General features: G+C 35.1%; 1 protein-coding gene across 1 annotated transcript in view; it reads right to left on the bottom strand.

The window, feature by feature from the left end:
• The window catches only part of LOC141546970 (Ig heavy chain Mem5-like), a 51,912-nt gene extending 28,013 nt beyond the window's left edge, over positions 1 to 23,899 (bottom strand). The window contains exons 1-2 of the mRNA XM_074275253.1: positions 23,785 to 23,899; positions 23,015 to 23,113 (exon numbers count right to left, since the gene is read on the bottom strand). Of these exons, the coding sequence (XP_074131354.1) occupies positions 23,015 to 23,113; positions 23,785 to 23,899 (214 nt within the window). The remainder of the gene's footprint in view (positions 1 to 23,014; positions 23,114 to 23,784) is intronic.
• Between the last annotated feature and the right edge of the window lie 4,030 nt (positions 23,900 to 27,929).

The raw sequence follows: 27,929 nt of genomic DNA, 5'->3' as shown, positions 1-27,929 counted from the left end.
TTGTGTTCTCTGACCTCTCTCCTCTTCCCTCTTAGCTCCAATTTGTTTCATTCCCAATTCATAAGCAACATCTGCATCTTTAAAGGCTGATTTGCAATTTCTTCAAGTGTGTTATGATTCACAGCTGTTGGGGTTTTTGGAGAATTGACCTACCCCTTTACACTTAGTCATAGTCCTTAACACTTATTAAAGGTGACAAACCTTAAGGTTTATTATTTTGATATACCTAGTCTGTTATGCCCTGGTATGCTCTCAACATCCTCCAATGACCTACCTAGATTTCCTTGGTATTATGGCCCAAATGAATATGGTAGCTGTACATAGTCACACAGCACCAAGCTATTTGAGGAAGAAAAGAGAAGAGATCAAAGAAGGGATGGACTCATATGTTCAAAATTTTTTATAGAAGCACTTTTTTGTACCAAAGAAACAGAAATAAAGTTAGTGCCCATCAATTGGAAGATAGCTCAACAAATTATGGTATGTGAATATAGTGCAAGATTATTGTGCTGTGAGAAAAGATGAATATGACAGATTCAGAAAAACCTTAGAAGACGTGTATGAACTAAAACAGAGTGAACAGATACAGGATAATGATTACTAACAAATGAGTGGGGAGATCTCACAGCACTGTCAGAAGTAATAAGAGAAATAATCAGAACATATTATTCACAGTAATATGCAAACAAAACTTAGAACATAAAAGAAATAAAGGAATAACTTCAAAAATATTAGGTATTCAAGTTAACAAAAGACTAGTTAGAAATCTTTGATAACTCAGTCTCAAAAAAGGAAACAGATTTGGTACAAGGGAAATACCAGAGAAAAATAGTTTGTTCCCAATGGATTCACAAGAACAATCTATCAATCTCTGGGAAAAAAATATGGTTACTATTATATACATATATATGGGAAAATTAAGTGGAGATGTCCAATTGGTGATATGGGACTAGAATCTGTGAAGAAGACTACATCTGGGGAACCTCCTGATGTTCCTCAAGTTTACTAGGCAGTGGACAAACCACACCCTCCTTCCTTCCTTAATGCCACCTGTTATGTCTGGGCTAGCTTTCTTGAGGATCTATGGGCAGGCCTTGGTCTTTAGGGAGAGAAGTGGTGAAGGCAGGAGAGACATCATGAGGCTGATCAAAGATAGAGTCTGGAGACTGCAATCTGGAGTCTCAAGTCTTCTCTGTATCTCTGACTATGATTCTTCTTCTTTGTCTGTGTCTGAGAGACCCTTCTGTGTCTGTGTTTGAGACACTCTCTCTTAAATATCTTTAAATCCGATTATATTACTACAACAACTGAGCATGTGCAACTGCCCATTACATCACCATCAGATTAAGTATATATTTAGAGAACCATTATCTCACACTGAGTAGGTGCTTAACTATAAGCACCCTGCTATCCTGAATTCAAGTATATCTTTTCAGAGTCCCAGCCCTCTACAGTCACCAATTCTAGAATGTGACACTGGTATTTCAGGTATTTCCAGCCATTTTGAATCCAGAGAGTGTGAGTCTGTGGCCAGAAAGGTCCCAAAATCTTTGAATACTCCAGAAATCCTGGAATAAAGGGGGGAAACTTGCCCTTAATTGGATATGTGATACAGAAAGGCAGAGTCAAAGACAACCCTAAAGTAGCTAACAATGGAGAGAGAATAAGTGGTAAAATCACAGAAAGATTAACAAAGTCAAAAAGGAAGTAGGTTTTGGGGAAGACAGATAGTGAACTTAGCTTTGGACAAGAGGATGATTAATGTTACAGGAATATGAGGGATGGATCACACAAGTAAGAGAGCAAAAGCAGGAAAATGCATTGGGAGATTATTAGAATGAAACTGGTATTCAACTTGAGAATTTCTGTGTTACGGGTAGAAAATGCAATAGATAGGAGGGGATAGACTTGAGCTTTGTGCTAAAGATAAATCTGATAAATTTATAGCAAAGCAGGAATCTCCTTTACACCTTCACCAATGGGTGGTGCTCTAGTCTTCTTTTGAGTCTTTCAGAGGTTAAAAAAAAGCACTATCCCACAGGGCAACCCATTCAATTTCAGAACATTTCTGAGTGTTCAACCTTCCACTGAGCCAAAAATGTTCCTATTTGAAGCTTCTATCTAGTTCTGCCTTCTGGAACCAAAAGAATTAAGTCTAATTCCTCTTCCCCTTGACAATATTTCAACTACTTAAAGGCTTTTTATCCTCCCAAATAACTAGAAATGGGAGTAGCTTGTTCAAAAGAACACTGGGGGAGGGAAAAAGCTCAGAGACCTCTAGTGAATTAACCAAAGCAAGGCCTGATGTTGGTCTGTTGAGCTCTACAAGAGTTTCACCTTCTTTTATTTTATTTCTTTTTTTAAAATTAATTTTATAATTATAATTTTTTACAGTGCATATGCATGGGTAATTTTTTTTACATTATCCCTTGTATTCATTTTTCCAAATTTTCCCCTCCCTCCCTCTACTCCCTCCCCTAGTTGACAGGCAATCCCATATATATTAAGTATGTTACAGTATAACCTAGATACTATATATGTGTGTAAAACCAAATTTCTTGTTGCACGGTAAGAATTGGATTCCGAAGGTATAAGTAATCTGGGTAGAAAGACAATAGTGCAAACATTTTATACTCAATTCCCAGTGTTCCTTCTCTGGGTATAGCTGTTTCTGTACATCATTGATCAACTGGAACTGAATTAGATCTTCTCTATGTTGAAGATATCCACTTCCATCAGAATACATCTTCATACAGTATTGTTGTTGAAGTATATAGTGATCTTCTGGTTCTGCTCATTTCACTCAGCATCACTTCATGCAAGTTTCTACAAGCCTTTCTGAATTCATCCTTCTGGTCATTTCTTACAGAGCGATAATATTCCATAGCCTTCATATACCATAATTTACCCAACCATTCTCCAATTGATGGACATCCATTCATCTTCCAGTTTCTAGCCACTACGAAAAGAGCTGCTACAAACATTTTGGCACACGCAGGTCCCTTTCCCCTCTTTAGTATTTCTTTGGGATATAAGCCCAGTAGTAGCACTCCTGGATCAAAGGGTATGCACAGTTTGATAACTTTTTGGGCATAGTTCCAGATTGCTCTCCAAAATGGCCAGATTCTTTCACAACTCCACCAATAATGCATCAGTGTCCCAGTTTTCCCACACCCCCTCCAACATTCATCATTATTTTTTCCTGTCATCTTAGCCAATCTGATAGGAGTGTAGTGATATCTCAGAGTTGTTTTAATTTGCATTTCTCTGATTAATAGTGATTTGGAATATTCTTTCATATGAGTGGAAATAGCTCCAATTTCATCATCTGAAAATTGTCTGTTCATATCCTTTGACCATTTATCAACTGGAGGATGGTTTGATTTCTTATATATTAGAGTCAGTTCTCTAAATATTTTGGAAATGAAGCCTTTATCAGAACCTTTAACAGCAAAAATGTTTTTCCAGTTTGTTACTTCCCTTCTAATCTTGTTTGCATTAGTTTTGTTTGTACAAAAGCTTTTTAATTTGATGTAATCAAAATTCTCTATTTTGTGATCAATAATGATCTCTAATTCTCCTTTGGTCATAAATTCCTTCTTCCTCCACAAGTCTGAGAGGTAAACTATCCTATGTTCCTCTAATTTATTTATGATCTCATTCTTTATGACTAAATCATGGCCCCCATCTTGATTTTATCTTGGTATATGGTGTTAAGTGTGGATCCATATCTAATTTCTGCCATACTAATTTCCAGTTTTCCCAACAGTTTTTTTTTTCAAATAATGAATTCTTATCCCAAAAGTTGGTATCTTTGGGTTTGTCAAACACTAGATTGCTATAGTTGTAAGAGTTTCACCTTCTAGGGGTCTGCCTGAAGGCCCCCATTTCTCATGAGCAACACTGTTCCCTTCATTCTATTCCAGAAGCTCTAGGGTCAGAGAGGCAGAGACCAAGCTGAGAAAGGTTGCAGGATATTGCTCCTAACCCCTCCAACTGGCTGGTATATTTTTGCCCTGGTTTTCCCTGACATCATATGACTGTGCTCTGAAAACCCACAGCAACACATGCCCATTATAAAGCCTGAGAGCACAGAGACTTGGCAAGTCTCCTGAGTTTCATAAAGAGGATTCACAGACCACTGAAAAGTATTTCAAGAAGAGACACAGGTTCTTACAGTGAATACACAAGGCAAGAAAAGGAAGTACAAAAGTACAAAGAGCATACACATACCCTGAGCAAGGATACAGAGGAATGTACAGAGGAATGTCCAGTAAAAGATGAATAGGTGTAATATGGAAGATTCATGGGAGCTTCTCAGGTTCTTTCAGAAAATGAATAAGCCTCTTACAAAGATTATAGATTGTTTCATAGATATACAGGCTCGAGAGAAGGTTCACCTTTCTGGAGTTGTAAACTTATTCAACCAATCTGGAGAGCAATTTGGAACTATTCCCAAAGGACTATCAAACTGTGCATACCCTGTGATCCAGAAGTGTTTCTACTGGGATTGTATCCCAAAGAGATCTTAAAGAAGGGAAAGGGATCCACATGTGCAAAAATGTTTATGGCAGCCTTTTTTTGTAGTGGCAAGGAACTGGAAACTGAATGGATGCCCATTCTGAACAATTCTGATGGAATGATGGAAATAGTTCTGATGGAAAATAGTTTCTGATGGAAATAGTTCTTTTCAACAATGAGATTATTAAGGTCATTTCTAATGATCTTGTGAAGAAGAGTGTCTCTACACCCAGAGAGAGGATGGTGGGAACTTAATATGGATCACAACATAGAATTTTCTCTTTTTGTTATTGTTTGCATGCACTTTGTTTTCTTTCTATTTTTTTCCTTTTGATTTGAATTTTTCTTGTGCATCCACATAATTGCATATATATATATATATATATATATATATATATATATATATATATATATATATATTTCATATTTAACATAGATTATTTGCCATCTAGGGGAGAGGGTAGGAAATTTGGAAAGCACAGTTCTGCAATGGTCAATGTTAAAAAATTATACATGCATAAGTTTTGAAAATAAAAAATTTTAATAAAAAATAATCTGATTATTTTCCAGTGCTGAGGAATAAAGAATAATCATCTGCCACAAATATATCTTCGCTGATAGTAGTCACTACTAATACTATTTAATACCAAAGCTTCACTTTCACCCAATAGTTTTTTTGTAGTATAACCTTCAGGTGATGTATCACTGTGGGTCTCCCAATCACCTTGACTCAGCCCTCAACCAAAACCTTACTGCACCCAGCCTTTTCAGCTCTCTCCTCCCCTCTCCTTGTCCCACATCATGAGATTTTTTTTTGGAGGGAGGTTATCTTTGATCTTAGGGAAAAAAAGGAGGCAAGTACTATTATTTTATGTTAAGAGAGAACACCTGTGTCACACAGAACAAATTACCATCCTAAGAATCCAAACCCCACTGAAGAATAACAATTGTACTCAAAGTGTGGATGTGAATTTAAAGTCTGTTTAATAGTTGCCAAGTCTGGTAGTAGTCAGCTGCACAATTCTCCAGTCTGTCCCTTTCTACTCATACCATACCTACTCTAATTCACACAAACCCTCTCCACCTTTCTCCTAATGGATCACCTACCACACTGTCTTTATTTTCTTCAGAGCATAATGCAAGGAGCTGCCAAATTGTTATTCCTAAAGTTCTGACAATTTCCCACTCCAGAAGTTTCATGTGGCCCCTTCTTGACTCAAGGATAAAATATAAATTTCTCTGTTTGATGCTTAAAACTTTACAATCTTTTATAATTTTTATAATTGTTTTCTATTTTTAAAATATAAAGATAGTTTTCAACATCCACCCTTGCCAAACCTTGTGTTCAAATTTTTTCTACCTTCTTTACCCCCATCTCCCTCCCCTAGACAACAAGTAAGCCAATATATATTAAACATGTGCAATTTTCTAAGCATATTTCCACATTTATTATGCTGCACAAGAAAAATCAGATCAAAAGGGGAAAAATGGAAACAAAAAGAAACTAAACAACAACAAAAACATGAAAATACTGTTTTGATCCACATTCAGTCCTTATAGTAAGATTCACTAAATGTTCATCCAGTTCCCTTCATTCCCTCAGATATAATAGGTTTCCTTTGCCTCTTCATGAGATGTAATTTCCCTCATTTTACCTCCACTTTTCCCTTTTTCTGGTACAATCTACCTTTCCACCTCTAGTTACTTTTTTATATTATAACAGTAAAAATCAAATTATACATACACTCTCTATGTATACCCATAACAGAAATACAGTTCTCAAGAGTTCTTTTTACCTTTTGATGTTTCTCTTGAGTACTATATTTGGAGTCAAAATGTTTTGTTTAGCTCTGGTCTTTTCATCAGAAATAAATGGAATTCTCCTATTTCATTGAATGTCCATCTTATTCCTTGAAAGAAAATGCTCAGTTTAATGGAGTAGTTTATTCTTCGATGCATTCCAAGTTCCTTTGCCTTTCAGAGTATCAGATTCTAGGCCCTTTGATCCTTTAAGATGGAAGCTGCTAGATCCTGAGTAATCCTTATTGTGGTTCCTGTGTATTTTTGTTTCTTTGTTTGTTTGTTTGTTTCTGGCTGTTTGTAATATTTTTGTTTGGTGTGATAGTTCTGAAATTTAGCCATGATATTCTTTGAAGGTTTAATTTTGGGGTCTCTTTTAGGAGATGTTTGGTGAATTCTCTCAATGACTATTCTATCTTCTGATTCTATGACATCAGGGCAGTTCTCTTTAATGACTTCCTGAAAAATAGTGTGTAGGCTCCTTTTTTCAGGGAGTCCAATAATCCTTATATTGTATTCCTCTAGATCTATTTTCCAGGTCAGTTGTTTTCCCAAGTAGGTATTTTACAATTTTTTTCTATTTTTTCATTTTTTCACTTCACTGATTCTTGATGTCTCAACAAGTCATTCATTTCCATTTGTTCAATTCTGATTTTTAGTGAATTATTTTCTTCATTTACTTTTTTATTTCTTTTTGCATTTGTTCAATTGAGGTTTTAAATGTGTTGTTTTGTTCTATGGAATTTTTTTTCCATTTCATAAATGCTGTTTTAAGGAGTTATTTTCCTTTTCCATTTCATAAATTCTGTTTTTCAGGGAGTTGTTTTCTTTTTGCCCTTTATCAAATCTATCTTTTAGTCAGTTATATGCCTTTTCTAAACCCTCTTGCAAAGTTTTCCTTTCCTTTCCCCATGTTTCTTCTAGCTCTCGTTTGAGATCCTTTTAAATTTCTTCTAGGAGAACCTTGTATGATAGGGACCAGGTTATGTCACCTTTTGGAGCTTCATATGTAGACAGTCTGCTTTTAGTCTCCTCAGGGTTTGAAATCTGTTCTTCTCTTTCACCATAGAAACTATCTGTAGTTAGCATCCTCTTTGCCTTTTTACTCATTTTTTTAAAATTGGGATCTGCTTTTAGGGCAAGGGAAGTTTACAAAGCTTCCTCTACAGGTAGCAATGAAGCCTCTGCAGAGCAGCTGCAGCTGTTCTGGATCAGTGCTGAATCACTTGTGGTGCTGATTGAGACTAGCCAGGTCCCATGAGACTCCAGTCCTTTGAGGTTCACTCTTTACCTGTGTTTGTGTTGGATGTTTTATAACTTCTTTGCTGATCTACTGGCTTGCAACCAGGGCAGAGTAGACAACACCATGGTAGAGTCCTCCCCATAGATTCTCCACCACACAGAGTCTACACTGCCCTACAGAGACCAAACCCTTCCCCAGTTCTGCATAGTATACACTGGCATCCTGTGCCTGGCCATCTCCCTGTGCCTAACTGTTAGGTTCTTACTAAGTACTAAGTTGGTAGTTAACAATTCTCTAGCTCAGAATCCATACCTTTAAAAGCAGCAAGTTCATTGGTTGTAAGTAATTCCCACAAGCTCCTGGGAGTACCCACAAGCCCATTCTCTGGGAGGAGGTTTCTTTTCTGTTAATCCTTTTTCTGTGAGCAGGTTTCTTGGGAAGCTTCTGGAGCCTCCAGCCAGAGCAAAGGTAGAATCTCGAATCCTCTTCTTCCTGAATCCTGGCTCTGAATCTCCTCGAGCTTCCCTGAAGTTCCCTTGGGAACTAATCCAGGACTGCTCTCCAGGCTCAATGTTGCCTCTTTTTATACTCCCTATTTTTTATCCTCAGCCTATTCAGTAGGTGTAGTACAAAGAATTGCCACAGCCGAAATAAAATTTGTAGCCTCTAATATTTATCAGCTCTTTAAGGAGCTTCAAGAGCAAGTGAGAAACCATCCAGGCAAGATTTATATCTTGCATGTCCACTCACATAGTGGACTTCCAGATCCTATTTTTGATGGAAATTCAAAGGCAGATAGCCTTCTAACCATGTTAGCCAGTAGTCCTTTATTTCAGGAAGCACAAGAATCTCATTCTAAATATCATCAGGCTGCTCAAGCTTTACGTTTACAATTTGGAATCACAAGAGAGGAAGCTAGGAGCATAGTAAAAAGCTGTACAGCTTGTCTTCCTTTCCATGCTCCTATACTCCCTCCAGGGAAGAATCCTCGTGGTTTGAGACCCAATGAAATCTGGCAAATGGATGTGACCCACTATAAATCTTTTGGTTGTCTGTCTTTCATCCACGTGGTAGAAAAGATACCTTTTCAGGATTCACTTTTTCAGTGACAACAGCAAAAGAGACAGCCCAAGTGGTCACTGAATTCCTTATCCAAGCATTTGAAATTATGGGTGTGCCACAAGAAATAAAAACAGATAATGGACCTGCATATAGTTCTAAACATTTTGCGCACTTCTGTGCGCAGTATAAGATATTATACATTACTGGAATACCTTTTAATTCTCAAGGTCAGGCAAGAGTAGAGAGAAGAAACAGAGAGAATGGGCTTGTGGGTACTCCCAGGGGCTTGTGAGAATTACTTACAACTAATGAACTTGCTGCTTTTAAAGGTGTGAATTCTGAGCTAGAGAATTGTTAACTACCAACTTAGCACTTAGTAAGAACCTAACACCTAACCAAAACAGACCTTTTCTGGTGATCTTCAAAATTATGTTTTGCTGGTAATTTACTTCACTCCCAATATTCATGAATTCTATAGCCTAGAATTAATTCAGAGGCTGAATTTGGTAATTAGTTGAGGATCCTGGGAGGAGATCAGAAAGAAGCATGTGTCCTCTCCATTATCTTGGCTCTATCCCAAAAAAAATCTGTTTTTTAAGGAGTTAATTTCTTTTTCCATTCCACAAATTTTATTTTTTGAAGAGTTATTTTTTTCCATTTCACAAATTCTGTTTCTCAGGGAGTTGTTTTCTTTTTCCATCTTGTCAACTCTATTTTTTAAAGAGCTATATACTTCCATTTCACTAAGTCTATTTTGTAATGAAGTTACTTTGGATAATTTCTGTTTTTTCTTTTCCAAACCCTCTAGTAAAGTTCTCATTTCCTTTCCCCATTTTTCTTCCCTCTCTCTTTTAAGATCTTTTATAATTTCTTCTAGGAGAGCCTTGTGTGATGGGTACCAATTTATATCATCCTTTGTGGGGCTTCATCTCAAGACAATCTGCATTTAGTCTCCTCAGATTTTGAAATCTGTTCTTCTTTTTCATCTTAAAAACTATCTGGGGTGAAAATTCTTTTTACTTTTTTACTCATTTTTTAAAGTGGAGATCTCCTTGTAGGGCAAGGGAGTTTGTCCAAGCTTTCAGTATAAGCAGCAGTGGCTTCCTCTACAAGCAACAGCAGCTGCCTCTACAAGCAGCAGTGCTGACTTTAGATGATGGGTGGATATGGCCAGGTCTGGTGGAATTCTGGTGTTTTGGAGTTCTCTATTTACCTTTTGTTTTTGTGTTGGATGTTTTATAACTTCTCTGCTGATCTACCAGATTGCATCCAGAGCAGAATGGCCAACACTGCTGTAGATTTCTCCCATTAGATTCTGCAGCCCATGGACCCCTCACTACCCTGGGTCTGTCTGCCTGCATTCAGAGTCTGTGGTTGCCCTGTTGAACTTGGCTCACCTCCCTCTGTGTCTGATTGAAACATCTTTTCTGGAGAGCTTCAAAATTATCTTCTGCTGGTAATTTATTGAATTCCCAATATTTATGGATTCTGACAGACCAGAACTAATTCAGAGGCTGAATTTGCTAATTAGTCTGAGGGTCATGGGAAAAGATCAGAAAGAAATGTGTGTCCTCCATACTATCTTGGCTCCATCCTTGGGAAATCAATTTTTTAAAAAGATCATTAAAACATTAAACATTAAAATAATACAGAAATGAAACCCTATTTTTGGCTGAAGAAAAAATCCAAGGCAAATTTTTTTCCAACACAAAATGTAATTCAGAAGCAACAACTTCCAGAAGTAAGAAGAAATTCTTTCAAAGGAAAAGTCATTTGAATTATACTAACTATTCTAAATCCTGAGCAGCTAGCTGGTGGTTAATGGATTGAAAGCTAAGTGTTGAGCCAGGAAGACTCCTCTTCCTATCATTGTGATCTTTAATCAATGCAAAATAAAACTGAGGGAATGGAAAAATTACCATGAATCAAAAAAATGAGCATTTTCCATTATGATATGAGCCAAAGCAAAAATTTTCAAAAAATTGAAAAGGAATGTACAAGAAAACTATACAATTCTTAGCAGAACCATAGACAACATATGAATAAATATCAGTATTAAACCTATATTTACTCCAAATGCATTAGTATCTATATTCACAAAGCAAATATCATTTGAGCTTTAAGAAAAAAATAGATAAAACAAAATGGTGTCAAGAGATTTTATTATCCCTCAGTTTTGAACAAATATAACAGAAAGTGAAATAAACCACTGAACAAACTTCTGGAGAAGCTAAATTTAAAACACTTATAATGTCTTCAAAATAATATAGCAAAAATGCATATTATCTGCAATACAGGGAACTTTTACAAAAAATTGCTAGGGTACAGAGATATTCATATATCCTTAGAAGCCATGATACGCTACAAATAAAAATTGGCTCAAGGATTACAAATAAAATGTATGGACCAAAATGTATACTTAACAATAAAATCTTAAACAATGATTGGGTTAAAGAACAAATTATAGAAAGAGAGATAACTAGTAACTACGTAATAGAAAACTATAATGAAGAAACAGAAAATTAAAATTTGGGGGATATAGCTAAAACAGTCCCCAGAGCATAGACTAATGATCATATATTAACAAAATAGAAAAATAGGGGATTAATAAACTTAAGATGTATTTTACAGATTAGAAATTCAACAAATAAATAAATCTTTAAAAAATCACCCTGCTTCATAAAAGAATTCTGTTATGAAACAAATATTGTCTAATAATTAAATCAGAGAAAGATTTAAAAAAAATATGGAAAAGAAACTATAGGCCAATATAAGGGATATATCCTTTAATCCCAGGAATAACTTGGGATTTCCTAGATGTTTCAAACAACCTTCACCTTTCCAATTGCCCTGTGTACTGCATATCCCTCATCTTTCTCTAGATCTGGAGCCAGCAAGGTTGATAGGTAATAGTTCCTGAAGTTAGTGTCTGGAAGACTACAGAAATCCAGAAAAAGCTGTGGTATGGAGGGAGTGAGGAGATGAAGAACCTCTTTCCTAGAAAGAATCATGGGATGGATTGTCCCTCCTTAATTTATGTCAATCTCCCCTCCCTGTTTAGGGGATTAGAGATAGCTGGAAGAATCAGGGGATGTTCCACATCTAGTCAGCACAATGTCAGATGTGAAGCCTGAACCAACTTGTGTTTTGGATATATTAAGTTCAAGATATATATATGGGACAATTAAGTGAAGACATTCAATTGGGGATATTGGGATATTGTGAAGGAGATTGCATCAGGGGAACCTCCTGATGTTATTCAAATTTACTTGGCATTGAGCAAACCATATTCCTCCTCCTTCCTTAATGACACCAGTGTATGTGATGCTGGCCTCTCAGCTTTTTCCAGTCATTTTGAATCCAGATAATATGAGTCTGTGGTCAGAAAAAAACACCAAATCTTTGAATACTCCAAAAATTCTGGAATAAAAAGGTAAATTTGCACTTAATTGGACATAAGTTATATAGAAAAGCAGAATCAAAGACAACCTCAAATTTGCCAACATTGGAGAGAGAGTAAATGGTGAAATCACAGATTAACAATGTCAAAAAAAGAAGTAGTTTTGGTGAGGACAAATAGTGAGCTTAGCTTTGGACAAAAGGATGATTAATGTTACAGGAATATGAGGGATGGATCACACAGGTAAGAGAGCAAAAGCAGGAAAATTCATTGGGAGATTATTAGAATGATACAGGTATTCAACTTGGGAGTTTCTCTGTTGTGGGGTAGAAATGGTGATAGAGAGGAAGGGATAGATGTGAGCTTTGTGCTAGAGATAACTCTGATAAATTTATAACAAAGCAGGAATCTCCTTTACACCTTCACCAACGGGTGGTCCTCTAGCCTTCTTGTGAGTCCTTCAGAGATAAAAAAGCACTATTCCATAGGGCAACCCATTCAATTTCAGAACATTTCTGAGTCTTTAAACTTCCCTTCAGCCAAAATCTTCCCATTTGAATCTTCTATCTAATTCTGCCTTCTGGAACCAAGAGAATAAGTCTAATTCCTTTTCCCTATGACAATATTTCAACTACTTAAAGACTTTTTATCCACCCAAATAACTAGAAATGGGAGTAGCTTGTCCAAAAGAAAACCTCCAGTGAATTACCCAAAGTAAGGCCTGATTTTGGTCTGTTGACCTCTACAAGAGTTCCACCTCACAAGGGGTCAGCCTCAAGGCCCCCATTACTCATCAGCAACACTGTTCCCTCCATTCTATTCCAGAAGCTCCAGGGTCAGAGAGGATGAAACCAAGCTCAGTAAGGTGGCAGGATACTGTGCATGATTGTAAATCCCAAATGTCCCCACCACAGCTTCTAACCCCTTCACCTGACTGGCATGTTTTTGCCCTAATTGTTGCTGACGTCATATCACTGTGCTCCCAAGTCCCACAGTAACACATGGCCCATCATAAACCCTGAGAGCATAGAGCCCTGGCAAGACTACAGAGATTCATAGGGAGGATTCACAGACGACAGCAAAGCATTTCAAGAAGAGACACAGGTTCTTACAGTGAATACATAAGGCAAGAAAAGGAAGTATGGAAGTACAAAGAGCATATACACATACAGAGGAATGTACAGGGAATGCACAAGTTCTGCATAGAATGCTTCTGAGAGTGAGGTGGAGCCTTAATGAGGAACAATCTCTTTACAATGTATGTGGTGGTCCTTATAAAGATGAAGAGAATGGACAAGTCCAGCAAAAGATGAACAGATGCAATATGGAAGATTTATGGGGGAATACTCAGGTTATTTCAGAAGATGAATGGGCCTCTTACAAAGATTGTAGATTGTTTCAGAGGATGTATAGACTTAAGAGAATATTCACCTTTCTGGAGTTGTGAACTGATTCAACCATTCTGGAGAGCAATTTAGAACTATGCCAAAAGGGCTATCAAACAGTGCATATCCTTGAATCCAGCAGTGTTTCTACTGGGCTTGTATTCCAAAGGGATCATAAAGGGAAAGGGACCTACATGTGCAGCCATTTTTATAGTGGCAAAAAACTAGAAACTGAGTGGATGCTCATCTTTTGGAGAAAGGCTGAATATGTTATAGTATATGTATGTTATGGAAAATTATTTTTAATAAGAAATTATCAGCAGGATGATTTCAGAGAGATTGGAGAGACTAATATGAACATGTGCTAAGTGAAGTGAGCAGAATGAGGAGATCATTGTACATGGCAATAGCAAGATTATGTGATGAACAATTTTGATGCAAGTGGCTTTTTTCAACAATATGATTTAGGCCAGTTTCAATGATCTTGTTATAAAGAGAACCATCTTCACCCAGAGAGAGGACTGTGGGAACTGAATATAGATCACAACTTTTTTGGTTTTGTTTGCTTAAATTCTTTTTCTTTCTCATTTTATCACTTTTTCATCAGCATAATTATGGAAATATGTATAGAAGAATTGTACATGTTTAATATATATTGGGTTACTTACCATCTAGGGAAAGAGGTAGAGGAAAAGGAGAGGAAAAAATTGGAACACAAAGTTTTGCAAGGATGAATGTTGAAAATTATCTATGCATATGTTTTCAAAATAAAAAGCTTTAATAAAAATAAAACTTTTTTCACCTTTCTTTAAGTGGGTACACATGTTACTGTTCACCAACTCCTTGTCATGGTCAAGGGGATTGTAAAGTAGCCTGATGATCATTTATTTTTTATCTAAAGACATTATTAATTCTGAGTAGCTTCAAATGAAATCTATGGAGAAGGATCATGTTTGTTTATTTTCTCTCATTTCTTCTCCCAGACTAGAATATAACTAGGGATGATTAGTTTACCTACCACCACCAGGTGGCAACCCTTTTACAAAAAGAATAGGAAAAGCAACTTGTAGTTGGAGCACATGTCATTGGGATACACTCAGCATGATTCCACCTCTCAGTCTTAGTTGCTTTCTTCTCTTTATCTTTTCCTGAGAAGAAGGCTAAGAATGATAATTGCAGTAATGTATATTTCTAACCTTGAGGTTATCTCATGGATAATCCTAAATTTGAGAGCCTTTAGGATTCTAAACTTTCCTGAGTTGTAAGAAGTGAGCACAAGTGCCAAAGAGTGATTGTCTTAACAGCACATTTTTCAGAGAAGCCAGAAGAGGGATACAAGCAGGATCACTCTGTAGGTGAAAGACTAGAGCTATACCATGAGTACCCAGGATTTTTGGACCTTGCCAGCACCCCATGATTTCATTGGGAGCTGCTCATATAGTGTATGTCTGAGGCAAATAGATATTGTGAAGGTAATTGTAAAGTATCTTTATCTAATGGGCTACTTGAATATTTTTGTTTCCTGTATTTGTTTATGCATAGTGTAAGTCCTTTATATCTTAATTTTTAAAACTGTCAAATATTATTCTTAAAAATTAAAAATAAAAAACATGAACAAATAAAAAGGTTGCTCTAGATTACTAATAATAAGAGAAATTCAAACTAGGACAATCCTGAAATTTACCTCAAATCTAACAAATAAGCAAAGATGACTAAAGACAAAAATGTCAGTTTGAAAAATGCTAAAAGATGAATGGCACACTAAAGCATTACTGGTGGAACTGTGAATTTGTTTGATCACTCTGGGAAAATGATTTGAAATTATACTATAAAAGTCATTAAACTATATATATGTATATATATATATTATTTATTTATTATTATATGATTATTATATATTATTTATATATATGTATGTATATATCTTTTAAAAATTTCTTGACTGCATCAATTCCTAAAGTTAGATACTTATTTCTTCTTCTATTCACAGACAACTTATTTGAAAAAGTTACCTGCTCTAATTGTCTCCTCTTCCTTCATTTCCATTCACTTTGCTACTCTTTGCAATATGGTTTCCAATCTCCCCCACTCAATGAAACTTCCCTCTCCAAAGTTACTAATGTTATTTCCATTGTTAAATTCAATGATTTTTTCTTAATCTTCATCTTGTTTGAATTCTATGCAACATTTGATACTGCTGATGGTTGGGCTCCCTTCCCCTTGGCATTCTCTTCACCATGGATTTTTGACACTTACTTCTCTTCCTTCCTTTCTCATTACTCTCTTCCCTTTGAAAGACTATCAGCTACTCCCCATCATTTTATCATTGTACCCCATCAAGACTGTCTTGGGCCCCCATTTTTTATTTCAATGCCCTCTCTTAATGATCTGATTATCAGTTCCCATGTGTTCAATCACCATGTCTATGAGGATGACTCTCAAATATCTATATTGTATCTTTATCATTGTTCTAGGGCAATCTGAGGAGTTAGTGGGAATTTAGTTTCCCTGCTATCATGTCAAGTCTCCACCTGCAATGTTCTCTTAGACTTTTAGGGTCTCACTGACTAATATCTCAGTTCCATTTAATCACTTAACATCAATTGATTTTTACAAAGGTATAAATACTTGAAAGATAAGATAAGAACAAACACACAATCATTTCAACACCTCAAGAATAATTCTTTTTTTTTCCTGAGGCAATTGGGGTTAAGTGACTTGTCCAGGGTCACACAGCTAAGAGCTAAGAAGTGTTAAGTGTCCAAGACCAGATTTGAACTCAGGTCCTCCTGACTTCAGGGCTGGTGAGCCATCCACTGTTACCACCTAGCTGTTCCTTCAAGCATAATTCTTAACAGCAAACACACAAACACCACTGAGTGGAGGATAGGCAGAAATTTTGACTCAAACCTTAGTTCAGTTCCTATAAAGCATTGATCTGACCTATAAAGCAACTTTGATCAAGTTCATATCTAAAGATGGTACATATCTGGCTTTTGTTGGGATGTTATATTCCTTGAGTTGAATGAGAGAAAGAAATATTGTAATTTACATTAGTTCCTATATTATCTAGCACAGACCTTTGAACATCATAGTCACTTTGACATGTCTAAGAATTTTTGACAGTTATCATATTGGCAAATCAAGGAAATACTGTTGATAGAATTTATCAATATTTTAGGAAAGGATTTTACCAAGTCTCTCATGCTATTCTTGTGAAATATATATATATATATATATATATATTATGATATTAAGTGTTAGTCAATGCCTAGTTTCAGCCCTATTATTATCCAATTTTCCCAGCAATTTTTGTCAAATAGTGAGTTTTTATACCAGAAGCTGGAGTCTTATCAAATATTAGGTTACAATAGTCATCAACTATTGTATTTTGTGAACCCAACCTATTTCATTAATCTCTATATCTTATCCTATACCAAATGATTTAGATGACTGGTGTTTTAAAATACAGTTTTAGGTCTGGTACAGATAGGCCACTTTTGCTTGCATTTTTTTCATTGATGCCCTTGAAATTCTTGACCTTTTGTTCTTCCAGATGAATTTTGTTATTATTTTTCTAACTCTAAATTAATTTCTTAGGAGTTTGATTGGTATGGCACTGAAGAAGCAGATTAATTTAGGAAGAATTATCAATCTTATCACATTAGGTCAGCCTACCCATGAGCACTTGATACACTTCCAATTATCTAGATCTAACTTTATTTGTGAGGAATGTGTTTTGTAATTGTGTTCATATAGTTCATGGCTTTGTAGAGTCCCAAATATTTTATACTATCTACAGTTATTTTAAATGGAATTTCTCTATCACTTGCTGCTGGACTTTGTTGGTAACATATAGAAATGCCAATGATTTATGTGGATTTATTCTATATCCTGAAACTTTGCTAAAATTGTTGTTTCTAGTAGTTTTTTTAATTCATTCTCTAAGATTCTCTAAGTAAACCATCATATCATCTGCATGCATCATGTATCTGTTTTAATTACCTTTTCTAATTCCTTCAATTGCTTTTTTTTTCTCTTATTGCTAAAGCTAACAATTCTAATACAATATTGAATAGTAATGGTGATAGTGAGCAACTTGTTTCACCCCTAATCTAATGGAATGCTTCTCGTTTATCCCCTCACATATGATGCTTGCTGATGGTTTTAAATAAATGCTGCTTGCCATTTTAAGGAAACCTCAATTTACTCCTATGCTCTCTAATGTTTTTAATAGTAATTGATGTTGCATTTTGTCAAATTTTTTTCTTCAACTATTGATATAATCATATGATTTCTGTTAATTTGGTTATTGATATGATCAATTATGCTAATAATTTTCCTAATAATTGAAGCAACTCTGTATTCCTGGTATAAATACTACTTGGTCATAGTGTATTATCCTGGTGATAAGTGACTGTAATCTCTTTGCTAATATTTTATTTAAGATTTTTGCATCAATATTCTTTAGGGAAATTGGTACATAATTTTTTTTCTCTGTTTTGACTCTACCTGGTTTAGGTATCATCATCATAACAATGTCATGAAAGGAATTTGGTAGGGCTCCTTTCTCCTCTCTTTTTACAAATAGTTTGCATAGTACCAGAATTAATCATTCTTTAAATTATGGCTAGAGTGCATTTATATATCCATTTGTCCCTAGAGATTTTTTTCCTTAGAAAGTTCATTAATAACTTGTTCGATTTCTTTGTTTTTAAAGGGGACTATTTAGGTAATTTATTTTCTCTTCTGTTAATCTGGGAAAACTATATTTTTGTAAACATTCATTTCACTTAGATTATCAAATTTATTGGTATACAGTTGGGCAAAATATCTCCTAAGTATTGCTTTAATTTCCTCTTCATTGGTAACAAGTTCACCCTTTTCATTTTTGATACTGGCAATTTAATTTTCTTATTTCCTTTTTCTAATCAAATTAACTAAAACTTTATTTTGTTTTTTTCATAAAACTAACTTAGCTTTGTTAATTCATTAGTTTTCTTACTTTCAATCTTATTGATCTCCCCTTTTAGTTTCAGAATTTCAAATTTGATATTTAATTGAGGGTTAGTAATTTGTTCTTTCTCTAGCTCTTTAAGTTTCATGCCCAAATCATTGATCTTTTCTTTCTCTGTTTTATTCAAGTAAGTAAGTAGACATATAAAGTTTCCCTTAAGAACTACTTTGGCTATATCCAATAAATTTTGGTAAGTTGTTTCATTATTGTCATTTTCTTAGATGAAATTATCTATTGTTTCTATGGTTTATTATTTCATCCACTCATTCTTTAGGATTAGATTATTTAGTTTCCAATTAATTTTAGTCTATTTTTCCATGGTCCTTTATTACATGTAATTTTTATTGCATCATGATCTGAGAAGGATGCAGTTACTATTTCTGCCTTTCTGCATTTGATTTTGAGAGTTTTATACCTAATACTTAGTCAGTTTTTGTGTAAGTTCCATGTACCACCGAGAAAAAGTATATTCCTTTTCTGCTCCTATTCAATTTTCTCCAAAGTTCTATCATATCTAACTTTTCTAAAATTATATTTACTTCCTTAACTTCTTTCATGTTTATTTTGTTTTGATTTATCTAATTATGATAGAGAGAGGTTGAGATCTTCCCACTAGTATAGTTTTACTGTCTATTTCGTCTTGCAATTCTGTTAACTTTTCCTCTAGGAATTTGGATGCTATCCAACTTGGATATGTTTGTTGTTGATATTACTTCATTATCTATAGTATTCTTTAATTAGATCTTTTTTTTTTTTGCTTTTTTTTTTTTTTTGGTTTTGCTTGATTTGAAATAAGGATTGCTGCTACCCCTTATTTTTTTTTTACTCCAGCTGAAACATAATAGATTCTGCTTCAGCCTTTTACATTTACTCTGTATGTATCTCACTGCTTCAAATATGTTTCATATAAACAATGTATTGTAGGACTCTGACTTTTAATCCAATCTGTTATTCACTTCTGTTTTATGGAAGAATTCATCCCATTCACATTCATAGTTAAAATTACTAACTCTGAATATTCTGCCATTCTATTTTTCAGGATATACTTTTCTCTCCTTTCCCCCTTTCCCTCATCACCTGTATTTTGCTTCTGACCATTCCTTCCCTCAGTGTGCCTGCCCTTTTTCAGCCCCTTCTCCCTTTCTTATCCCTTTCACCTTCTACCTCTGCCCTTACTTCTATTAGCCTTCCTCTTTTCCCCTTTTCCTTCCTACTTTCCAAAAAGTAGACAAGTTTCTACATTAAACTAAATGTGTATGATATTCTCTATTTGAGTCAAATCCAATGAGATTAAGTGACACAATGCCCATTCCTTTCCCTTTTGAGTGTAGCTTTTCAGATTTGAATTGTTTCTTTCTGGTTGCTTGCAATATTTTCTCCTTGATCTGATAATTTTGGAATTTAGTTACAATATTCATTTTTTTCATTTTGGGGTCCCTTTCAGGGGGGATTGGTGAATTCTTTCAACGGCTATTTTACCCTCTGTTTCTAGGATATTGGAGCACTTTTTCTTAAAGATTTCTTGAAAGATGTTGTTCCGGATTTTTTTTAATTATGGTTTTCAGGCAAACCAATAATTCTTAGATTGTTTCTCCTATCTCTATTTTCCAGGTCACTCCTGTGTCATTCCTGTTTTTCCAATGGGGTATTTTACATTTTCTTCTATTTTTCTTTTTTTGATTTTGTTTGACTGATTCTTGATGTCTCATTGAGTCATTCACTTCCATTTACCCAATTCTAATTTTTAATGAATTAATTTCTTCTTTTATCTTTTTTACCTCCTTTTGCAATTGGCCAGATGTACTGGTAATGATGTTGTTTTGTTCTTTTTTCTATTTCCCATTTCTATTTTTAAGGAGTTATTCTTTCTTTCTTTTTTTTTTTTCATTTCACTAATTCTATTTTTCAAGAAGTTGTTTTCTTCTTCTAGTTTGTCAAATCTATTTCTTAAGAAGTGGCTTTCTTGAGTACATTTCCCCCCACTTCAGCAAACACATTTTTAAAGGAGGTTTTTCTTCAGATAATTTCCATGTTTCTTATTTCTATATCTCTTATTTCTTTTCACTATTTTCTTCTAACTCTCTCTATAGATCATTTTAAAATTCTAAGAGAACCACTTGAGTTGGGGACCAGTTCATGTTCCCTTTGAGGCTTCATCTGGGAAAGCATTTTACTTTTAGTGTAGCTCTATTCTTTCCTGTCTCCATAATAGCTATCTATAGTCAGAGCTCTTTTTTGCTCATTTTTTAAAATTGAACTCTGCTCCTAGAGCACAGGAGTTTGTCCCAAGATTTCTTCACAGGGCAACAGTGCTTTTACACTTCCCTGGGGCTGGTGGTGCTGCAGGCTTCCTCCCCAAGCTGGATGGGTCTGGCCAGGTCTTACCTGTTTTGATGAAGTTCAGGGGCTATTTGCTTTCTGCAATTGCATTGAAGGTCTCACCACTAATCTGCTGGTTTCTGAACTAGGATTGAGTAGCCAATGGTGCTGTATCTTGGCAAAGAGCCTCCCATTTTATTTCCCACAAGAGCCTCTCCACCCTGTGTCTCCCTGCTGTCCTCGCTGATTGTGACAGATTTTTCCTGAAGTTCTTCGAAGATATCTTCTGCTGGAAATTTGTTATACTTCAAATATTTGTGGGTTCTGTCACTCCAAAATCTGTTCAGAGGCTTAATCTAGTGTTGATTCTGAGGTAAGCCAGAAAGAGCTCAAGCAAAGTTCTATATATTGTCAGCCATCTTGGATCTGCCCTTAGATCTTGGAGTTTTAATAAACTTCCAAGTTCAATATGTGACCTAAGAAAGTTAGTACAGAGGCAGCTAAATGTCACAATGAATAGAGCACCAGCCCTGAAGTAAAAAGGACAAGAGTTCAAATCTGGCTTTAGACACATAATACTTCTTTGCTGTGTGACCCTGGGGCAAATCACTTGAAGGTTAATACAATCTTAAATGACCTAATAGCCAGGACTGGGAAAGTAACAGCGTATCAACATTTGAATGAGATGATGATGGTGGTGGTAATGGTTGTAAGGATGAGGATGAGAATGAGGCTGATGATAGCAACTAAAATTTATATAGTGTTTACTATATGCCAGACACTGCCAAGAAAATTATATTTTTAATTCACTTGCTCCTTACAACAACCTTGGGAGGAAACTAAGTTAAACAGAGATTAAATGAGCTGCCCAGTTATGCTATTAATAAATATCTGGGGCCATCTTTGAACTAAGGTATTCCTGGATCTAGGGTTCATTTATACTTTTTATTAAAAAGGTCAAGGCCATCCATTGCATCACAATTTGAACTGGGTATTACTGCTTTCTCCTCCTCCTCCTCTTCCTCCTCCTCCTCCTCCTCCTCCTCCTCCTCCTCCTCTTCTTTTTCTTCCTCTTTCTCTTCTTTTTCTTCTTTTCTTCTTCTTCTTTTTTCTCCTCCTCCTTGTTTCTCCTCCTTTCTTTTTTCTTTCTTTCTTTCTTTCTTTCTTTCTTTCTTTCTTTCTTTCTTTCTTTCTTTCTTTCTTTCTTTCTTTCTTTCTTTCTTTCTTTCTTTCTTTCTTTCTTTCTTTCTCTCTTTCTTCATCAAATTTGTTCCTTCAATCCATATGGGGAATCAAATCATTACACGTGGGAACATATGTCCAAATGTCTTGAACAGTTTTAATTTATGATTTCTTGAAATATAGCTCTGAAAAAAGTTGGTTTAGAAAAAGTCCATTATGGTTCAAATAGAGATACCTGAGTAACCTTCAAACCCAAATCATTCTGACTTTCATTGAATGGCCAGTAATACGTCCCAACCTAACCTCTCTTGATCATTGTTAGGGTTTTGGTGGCTCTGAGTGACTGTAAAATAGAAATTGCTTTCTGTTCTGGCTGGAAATTCCAAGGATCTTCCCTTCCCAGACTGATTCTTGCAAAGTAGGCCATCTTTTCTCTTTTAGGCATTGGAAGGGTTAATGCCTTAGGCAAACTAAGACCTGAAAAAGGCCTTAGTCTAAAAAGACCAAGATCTTTGACTGCATCCTGGGCTATCACCAGTCATTTTGGCTCATGCCATTTTGTGTGAATCTATGATGAAATAACTGACAGTGTTTGACCTAGAGAAGAGAAGTCAGAGGACACATCTGATAGCTGTCTTCTAATATTTGTGAGGTTGTTCCAAAAGACAGAAGAGTGAGGACATTGGGAACAAACATTAGATTTGATGGGAAAAAAAACTTCCAAACATTTCAAGCTATTCAAGACTACAATAGACCATCTCAGGAAATAGTGGGCTCCCTTCAAGCAAAGAGTGGATGGCCACTTGTGCAGTATATTGCCAAGGAAATTCCTTCTCAGGAACAGCAAAAACTAGGTGGCCCTTGAGCATTTGTGATATTGATTTCTTAAGTAGAACAAATAGATCCTTATAATGAGAACACAAGTTCCTTAGCAATAATACACTATGGATGTAGAGTTTAACATTTTTTTAATAAATCCCACTGAGAATCCATCACAGTGTAACTCCTGGTAACTGGCACAGTAATTCAGAGCTTACTTCAAACCACCTCTGAACCACCAGGAAGACTTAAGGAGCTCTAATTACCACAGGTGTTTGTCTCAAACATTAGCCTCTCCAAGAAGCTATTGCACTTTCTGCTGGTGATTTTAACAGTTCCCAGGAAGTTACTTTGAAGATCTGGTACTAAAGACACCAAAAGGGAATCAGTATAGCCCAACCATAATGTCTGAGGTCCCTCCTGCTGCACAGCATGTCTGATCCTAAAAAACATCATAGGCATATCTCTGACTGCTCTCCAGTTTTCATGCATGAGAAGTGTAATTCCAATGTTCCTTCCCCCTAGCAGATCAGCCAATAAAACCATCAGAGATAAAAATCTATGCCCTTCCATCCCCTGAGCAAATACTTTTTACAGTTTCCCTAGAATGGGGTTATCTACCATATTTTGTTGGACATCTCCAGGGACAAGGATCTCTCTCTTTTCCAAGAGTTAAAATCATAACTTCAAGGTTTCTTACCTGGATGACCTTGGGAAGTCATTTAAATTCCCTGATCTAATAACAGGGAGGTAAAGCACATAAACTTTAAGATCCCTTCAATTTCTAAATCTCCATTCTTCTAATCAATTCTAGGGTGGCTGATTATTTAGAATTATTCCTTTAAGGCAAAATAAATCTATTTATTTATACAAACACACAAGCACATATACACACACACCCTTTCTGTAGGGAAGACATGAACCATCTCCATCACCTGTCACCAACTGTCACTCACAGGACAGGCAAACAGCCTAACTAAAGCAACAGGTTACTCTAAGGTAGGAACAAAGACGGTATATGCCAAGCAACTGTCACCACCATCATCACTTTGACTACTATGTCCTTTCAGATCCATGTGAACACAGTCCATAATCCTGAAGCCCAAAGTTTTGGAAATAGCAACACTTTGCATTCCCAAGTCCACAGTCATCATACTGGGAAACGGTCCCTATGGAGATACATTCTGGCAATCACTCCTGCAGGAGCTACCTTCTAGAGACACTGAAAAAAGTATTACCACAAAAGTCCTTTGTACTCCCAGAAGGATAAATATCAAAAATGGATATAACTTCATCAGTGGAAGTGACATTAAAGAATAAATATGCTTTGCCACTGCACCTTAAGGACAAGGAGACTGATTTGCAACAGAAACCTTCATTCCAGGTTTTGCTGAGTGCTTTGCACTTAGAAAACAATTAATAAATGCTTTTTAAATCATTTTTTATTTATTTCATCCATTAATTTGCACATATATATACATTGCTCCTAGTTTTATTCTGTAGGGCCAACTAGATGAATATCTCAAAATAGTTCAAACAACTTCCATTCCCAATGGAAACGGAAATAAACTTTGGTTGATTGATTCCCCCTGAAGTTGTAAAGAATGAAATTTATGCTCAATATGATACAAAAACTTGCCCATTGTTAATATTCTCCAAAAGCAAAAAAAAAAAAAACAAAAAAAAAAAAACAAAAAACAAATAAAAACTCAAAAAACTGAATAAACCCAAAGTTCTCCCTAAATTACTCCACCTCCAAGTTTTTCTCCTATCTCTATTTATCATAAGTGTGGCCAGGTCCCATGTAGCCTTTATCTTAAAATCTAACTTGAGGGCAGAGCCAAGATGACAGAGAAAAGACAAGTATCTATGTGACCTCTTCCAAGCTTTCCTCAAAATAACAGCAGATTAAACCTCTAAACTGTTTTTAGAGTGACAGAACCCACAAATATTTGAAGTACAACACATTTCCAGAAGAAGATACTGTGGAAGAATTTCAGAAAAGTCTGTTTCCATCAGGTAGGGGGAGAGGCTGCCAAGCCTAGGTCAAAGCATAGGGAGCCCAGAGCGTTGCTGTGTCTGCACACCTGGGAATCTATTTCAAGGCTCTTAGGCTTCTCTGTCCTGGTCTCAAGCCAGTGTTTAAGCATATTTGCTGTAAAACAGCCAAAAGCAAATACAAAAAGCAAACTGTGAGCCTCTGAGGCCCAGAAAAATGTTGGATCTGGTCACACTTACACAATCCCAGAAGTCAGTCAATAGATCTTCCCCAGGGCAAACTAAAGTGGCTGCCACCCTTTTGCCTTATCACAAAATCTCAATCTTTTTGAGGTTTTGAGGTACAGAAAAGGAAAACCAGAAATTATTTGAAGAAAAAACAGATTTGATGAAATGGGAAAAGTATATAACTCTTTATAAAATAGATATGAAAAAGAAACCAATTCACTGAAAAAAAATCTGTGAAATGGGAAAAAATGCAGTGGAAAAAAACCCACTTAATATAAAAGTTCAGTTGGACAAAGCAAAAGGAGATTAAAAGGCTAACTGAAGAAAATAATTCACTAAAAATTAGAATTGAACAAATGAGAGTAAATAAATCAATGAGACTTCAAGAATCCATCAAGCAAAACAAAAAAATGAAAAAAATAGAAGAAAATGTAAAATACCTCAATGGAAAAACAACTGACTTGGAAAGTAGATATAGGACAGACAATCTAAAAATTATTGGACTTTCTGAAAACCATGATGAAGAAAAAGAGGTTAAACATCATTTTTCAGGAAATCATCAAGGAAAACTGCTTGGATGTCCTAGAATCAGGAGGTAAAATATCCATTGCAAGAATTTACTGATCACCTCCTGAAAGAAACCCCAAAGTGAAAACTCCAAGGAACACTGTAGCTAAATTTGATAAGTATCAAATCAGGGAGAAAATGTTGCAAGCAACCAGAAAGAAACAATTCAAATATTGAGGAGTCACAATCAGGATCATCCAGGACATAGCAACTTGCAATTTAAAAGATTGAAAGGTATGGAATCTGGCATTCCAAAAGATAAAAGGAATTTGGATTGCAGCCAAAAATCAATTGAGCATCACTTTTCAAGGGAAAAGATGGATATTCAATGAAACAGATGAATTTCATCTATTTCTGATGAAAAGACCAGAGTCTAATAGAAAATTTAATCTTCAAATACAGAACTCAAGAGGCATAAAAAGGTAAAAAGAAAGGAAAAAATAACTTTATTTTAAAAGTTTAAAAGCTTATATCCCTATATGGGAAGATGATATGTTTAACTCTGGAGATCTGTAGCTATGTAATGGGTATACTTTAAAGATGTAGGTATAATTTGATTCTATTGTGATGATTTAAGAAAGAAATTAGAGGAGGAATAGTGATTCTACTAGAAGAAGAGGAAAATGGAGTTTAAAAGGTATAAATTACATCTCATGAGGAGGTTAAAAAAAACTATTGTAATTAAGGGAAATAAGGAAAGGGATGAGCATTAAGCAAATCTTACTCTCATCAGATTTGGCTCAAAGAGAGAATATCAGACACAAATAGACTCACAGAGAAGCTTATTTCACCCTATAGGGAAGTAGGAGGACAAGGGAAAAAGGAAGAGGGAAGGCAAAATAGGGGGAGGAGGGAAAGGAGAAAGGAAAGAGAAAGGCATAACTTAAGGTAAATAAAATGGCAAGAAATATATAATTAGTTATTTTAACTGTGAATGTGAATGGACTCTCCCATAAAACAAAGTGCATAACATAGTGGAATAAAAGCCAGAATCCTCTAATATGTTGTTTATAAAAAGCACATTTAAAACATAGTGATACATACAGAGTGAAGGTAAAGGGCTGGAGCAAAATATATTATGCTTCAGGTGAAGAAAAAAAAAAGCAGGAGTAGCAATCATGATCTCAAATCAAATAAAAGCAAAGATACATCTAATTAAAAGAGATAAGGAATGAAACTGTATCTTACTAAATAATGAAGCAATATCAATAATAAACATATATGCACAATGTCACATAAGTTAAGAGAGATGCAAGAAGAAATAGAAAGCAAAACTATACTAATGGGGGAGCTCAACCTTGTTCTCTTAGAACTAGATAAATTGAACCACAAAATAAGTAAGAAACAAGTTAAGAAGTTAAACAGAATTTTTTAAAAGTTAGTTATGATAGATCTTTGGAGTAAATTGAATGGAGACAGAAAGAAGTTTACTTTTTCTCAGTAGTTCATGAGACCTGTATAAAAATTGACCACATAAAAGGGCATAAAAACCTCAAAATCAAATGCAGAAAGATACAAATAGTAAATGCATTGTTTTCAGATCACGGTGCAATAAAAATTACATTGAATAAAATGCCAGGGGAAAATAGACCAAAAATTAATTGAAAATTAAATAATCTAATCCTAAAGAATAAATGGGTGAAATAACAAATCATAGACACAATCAATAACTTCATCTGAGAGAATGACAATAATGAGAAGTATACCAAAATTTGTGAGAGAAGCACACCAACATTTGTGGGATGCAGCCAAAGTGGTTATTGGGCAGATGTATATCTCTAGATATTTACTTGTATAAAATAGGAAAAGAGAAGATCAATGAATTGGACTTACAACTTAAAAAGTTAGAAAAAGAACAAATTAAAAACCCTCAATTAAAAACCAAATTTGACATTCTGAAAGTAAAAGGGAAGATTAATAAAACTGAAAATAAGAAAACTATTGAATTAATAAATAAAACTAAGAGTTGGTTTTATGAAAGAAAAAAACAACAAAATAAATAAATCTTTAGTTACTTTAATTAAAAAAAGGAAAGAAGAAAATCAAATTATTATTCTCAAAAATGAAAAAGCAGAACTTTCCACCAATGAAGAGGAAATCAGAGCAATAATTAGGAGTTATTTTGCCCAACTATATGCCAATAAATTTGATAATCTAAGTGAAATGGAGGAATATCTCCAAAAAGATTTCTCAAGATAACAGAAGAGGAAATCAGTTATTTAAATAGCCTCATTTCAGAAAAAGAAATAGAAGAAGCTATTAATCAACTCCCTAATAAAAAATCTCCAGGGCCAGATGGATTTACATGTGAATTCTGCCAAACATTCAAAGAACAATCAATTCCAATACTATATAAACTATTTGAAAAAATACGAAAATAAGGAATCC

Source organism: Sminthopsis crassicaudata, chromosome 1 (assembly GCF_048593235.1).
Source record: "Sminthopsis crassicaudata isolate SCR6 chromosome 1, ASM4859323v1, whole genome shotgun sequence".
Taxonomy (NCBI): Eukaryota; Metazoa; Chordata; class Mammalia; order Dasyuromorphia; family Dasyuridae; genus Sminthopsis; species Sminthopsis crassicaudata.
This window is presented reverse-complemented; position numbering and strand designations above follow the sequence as displayed.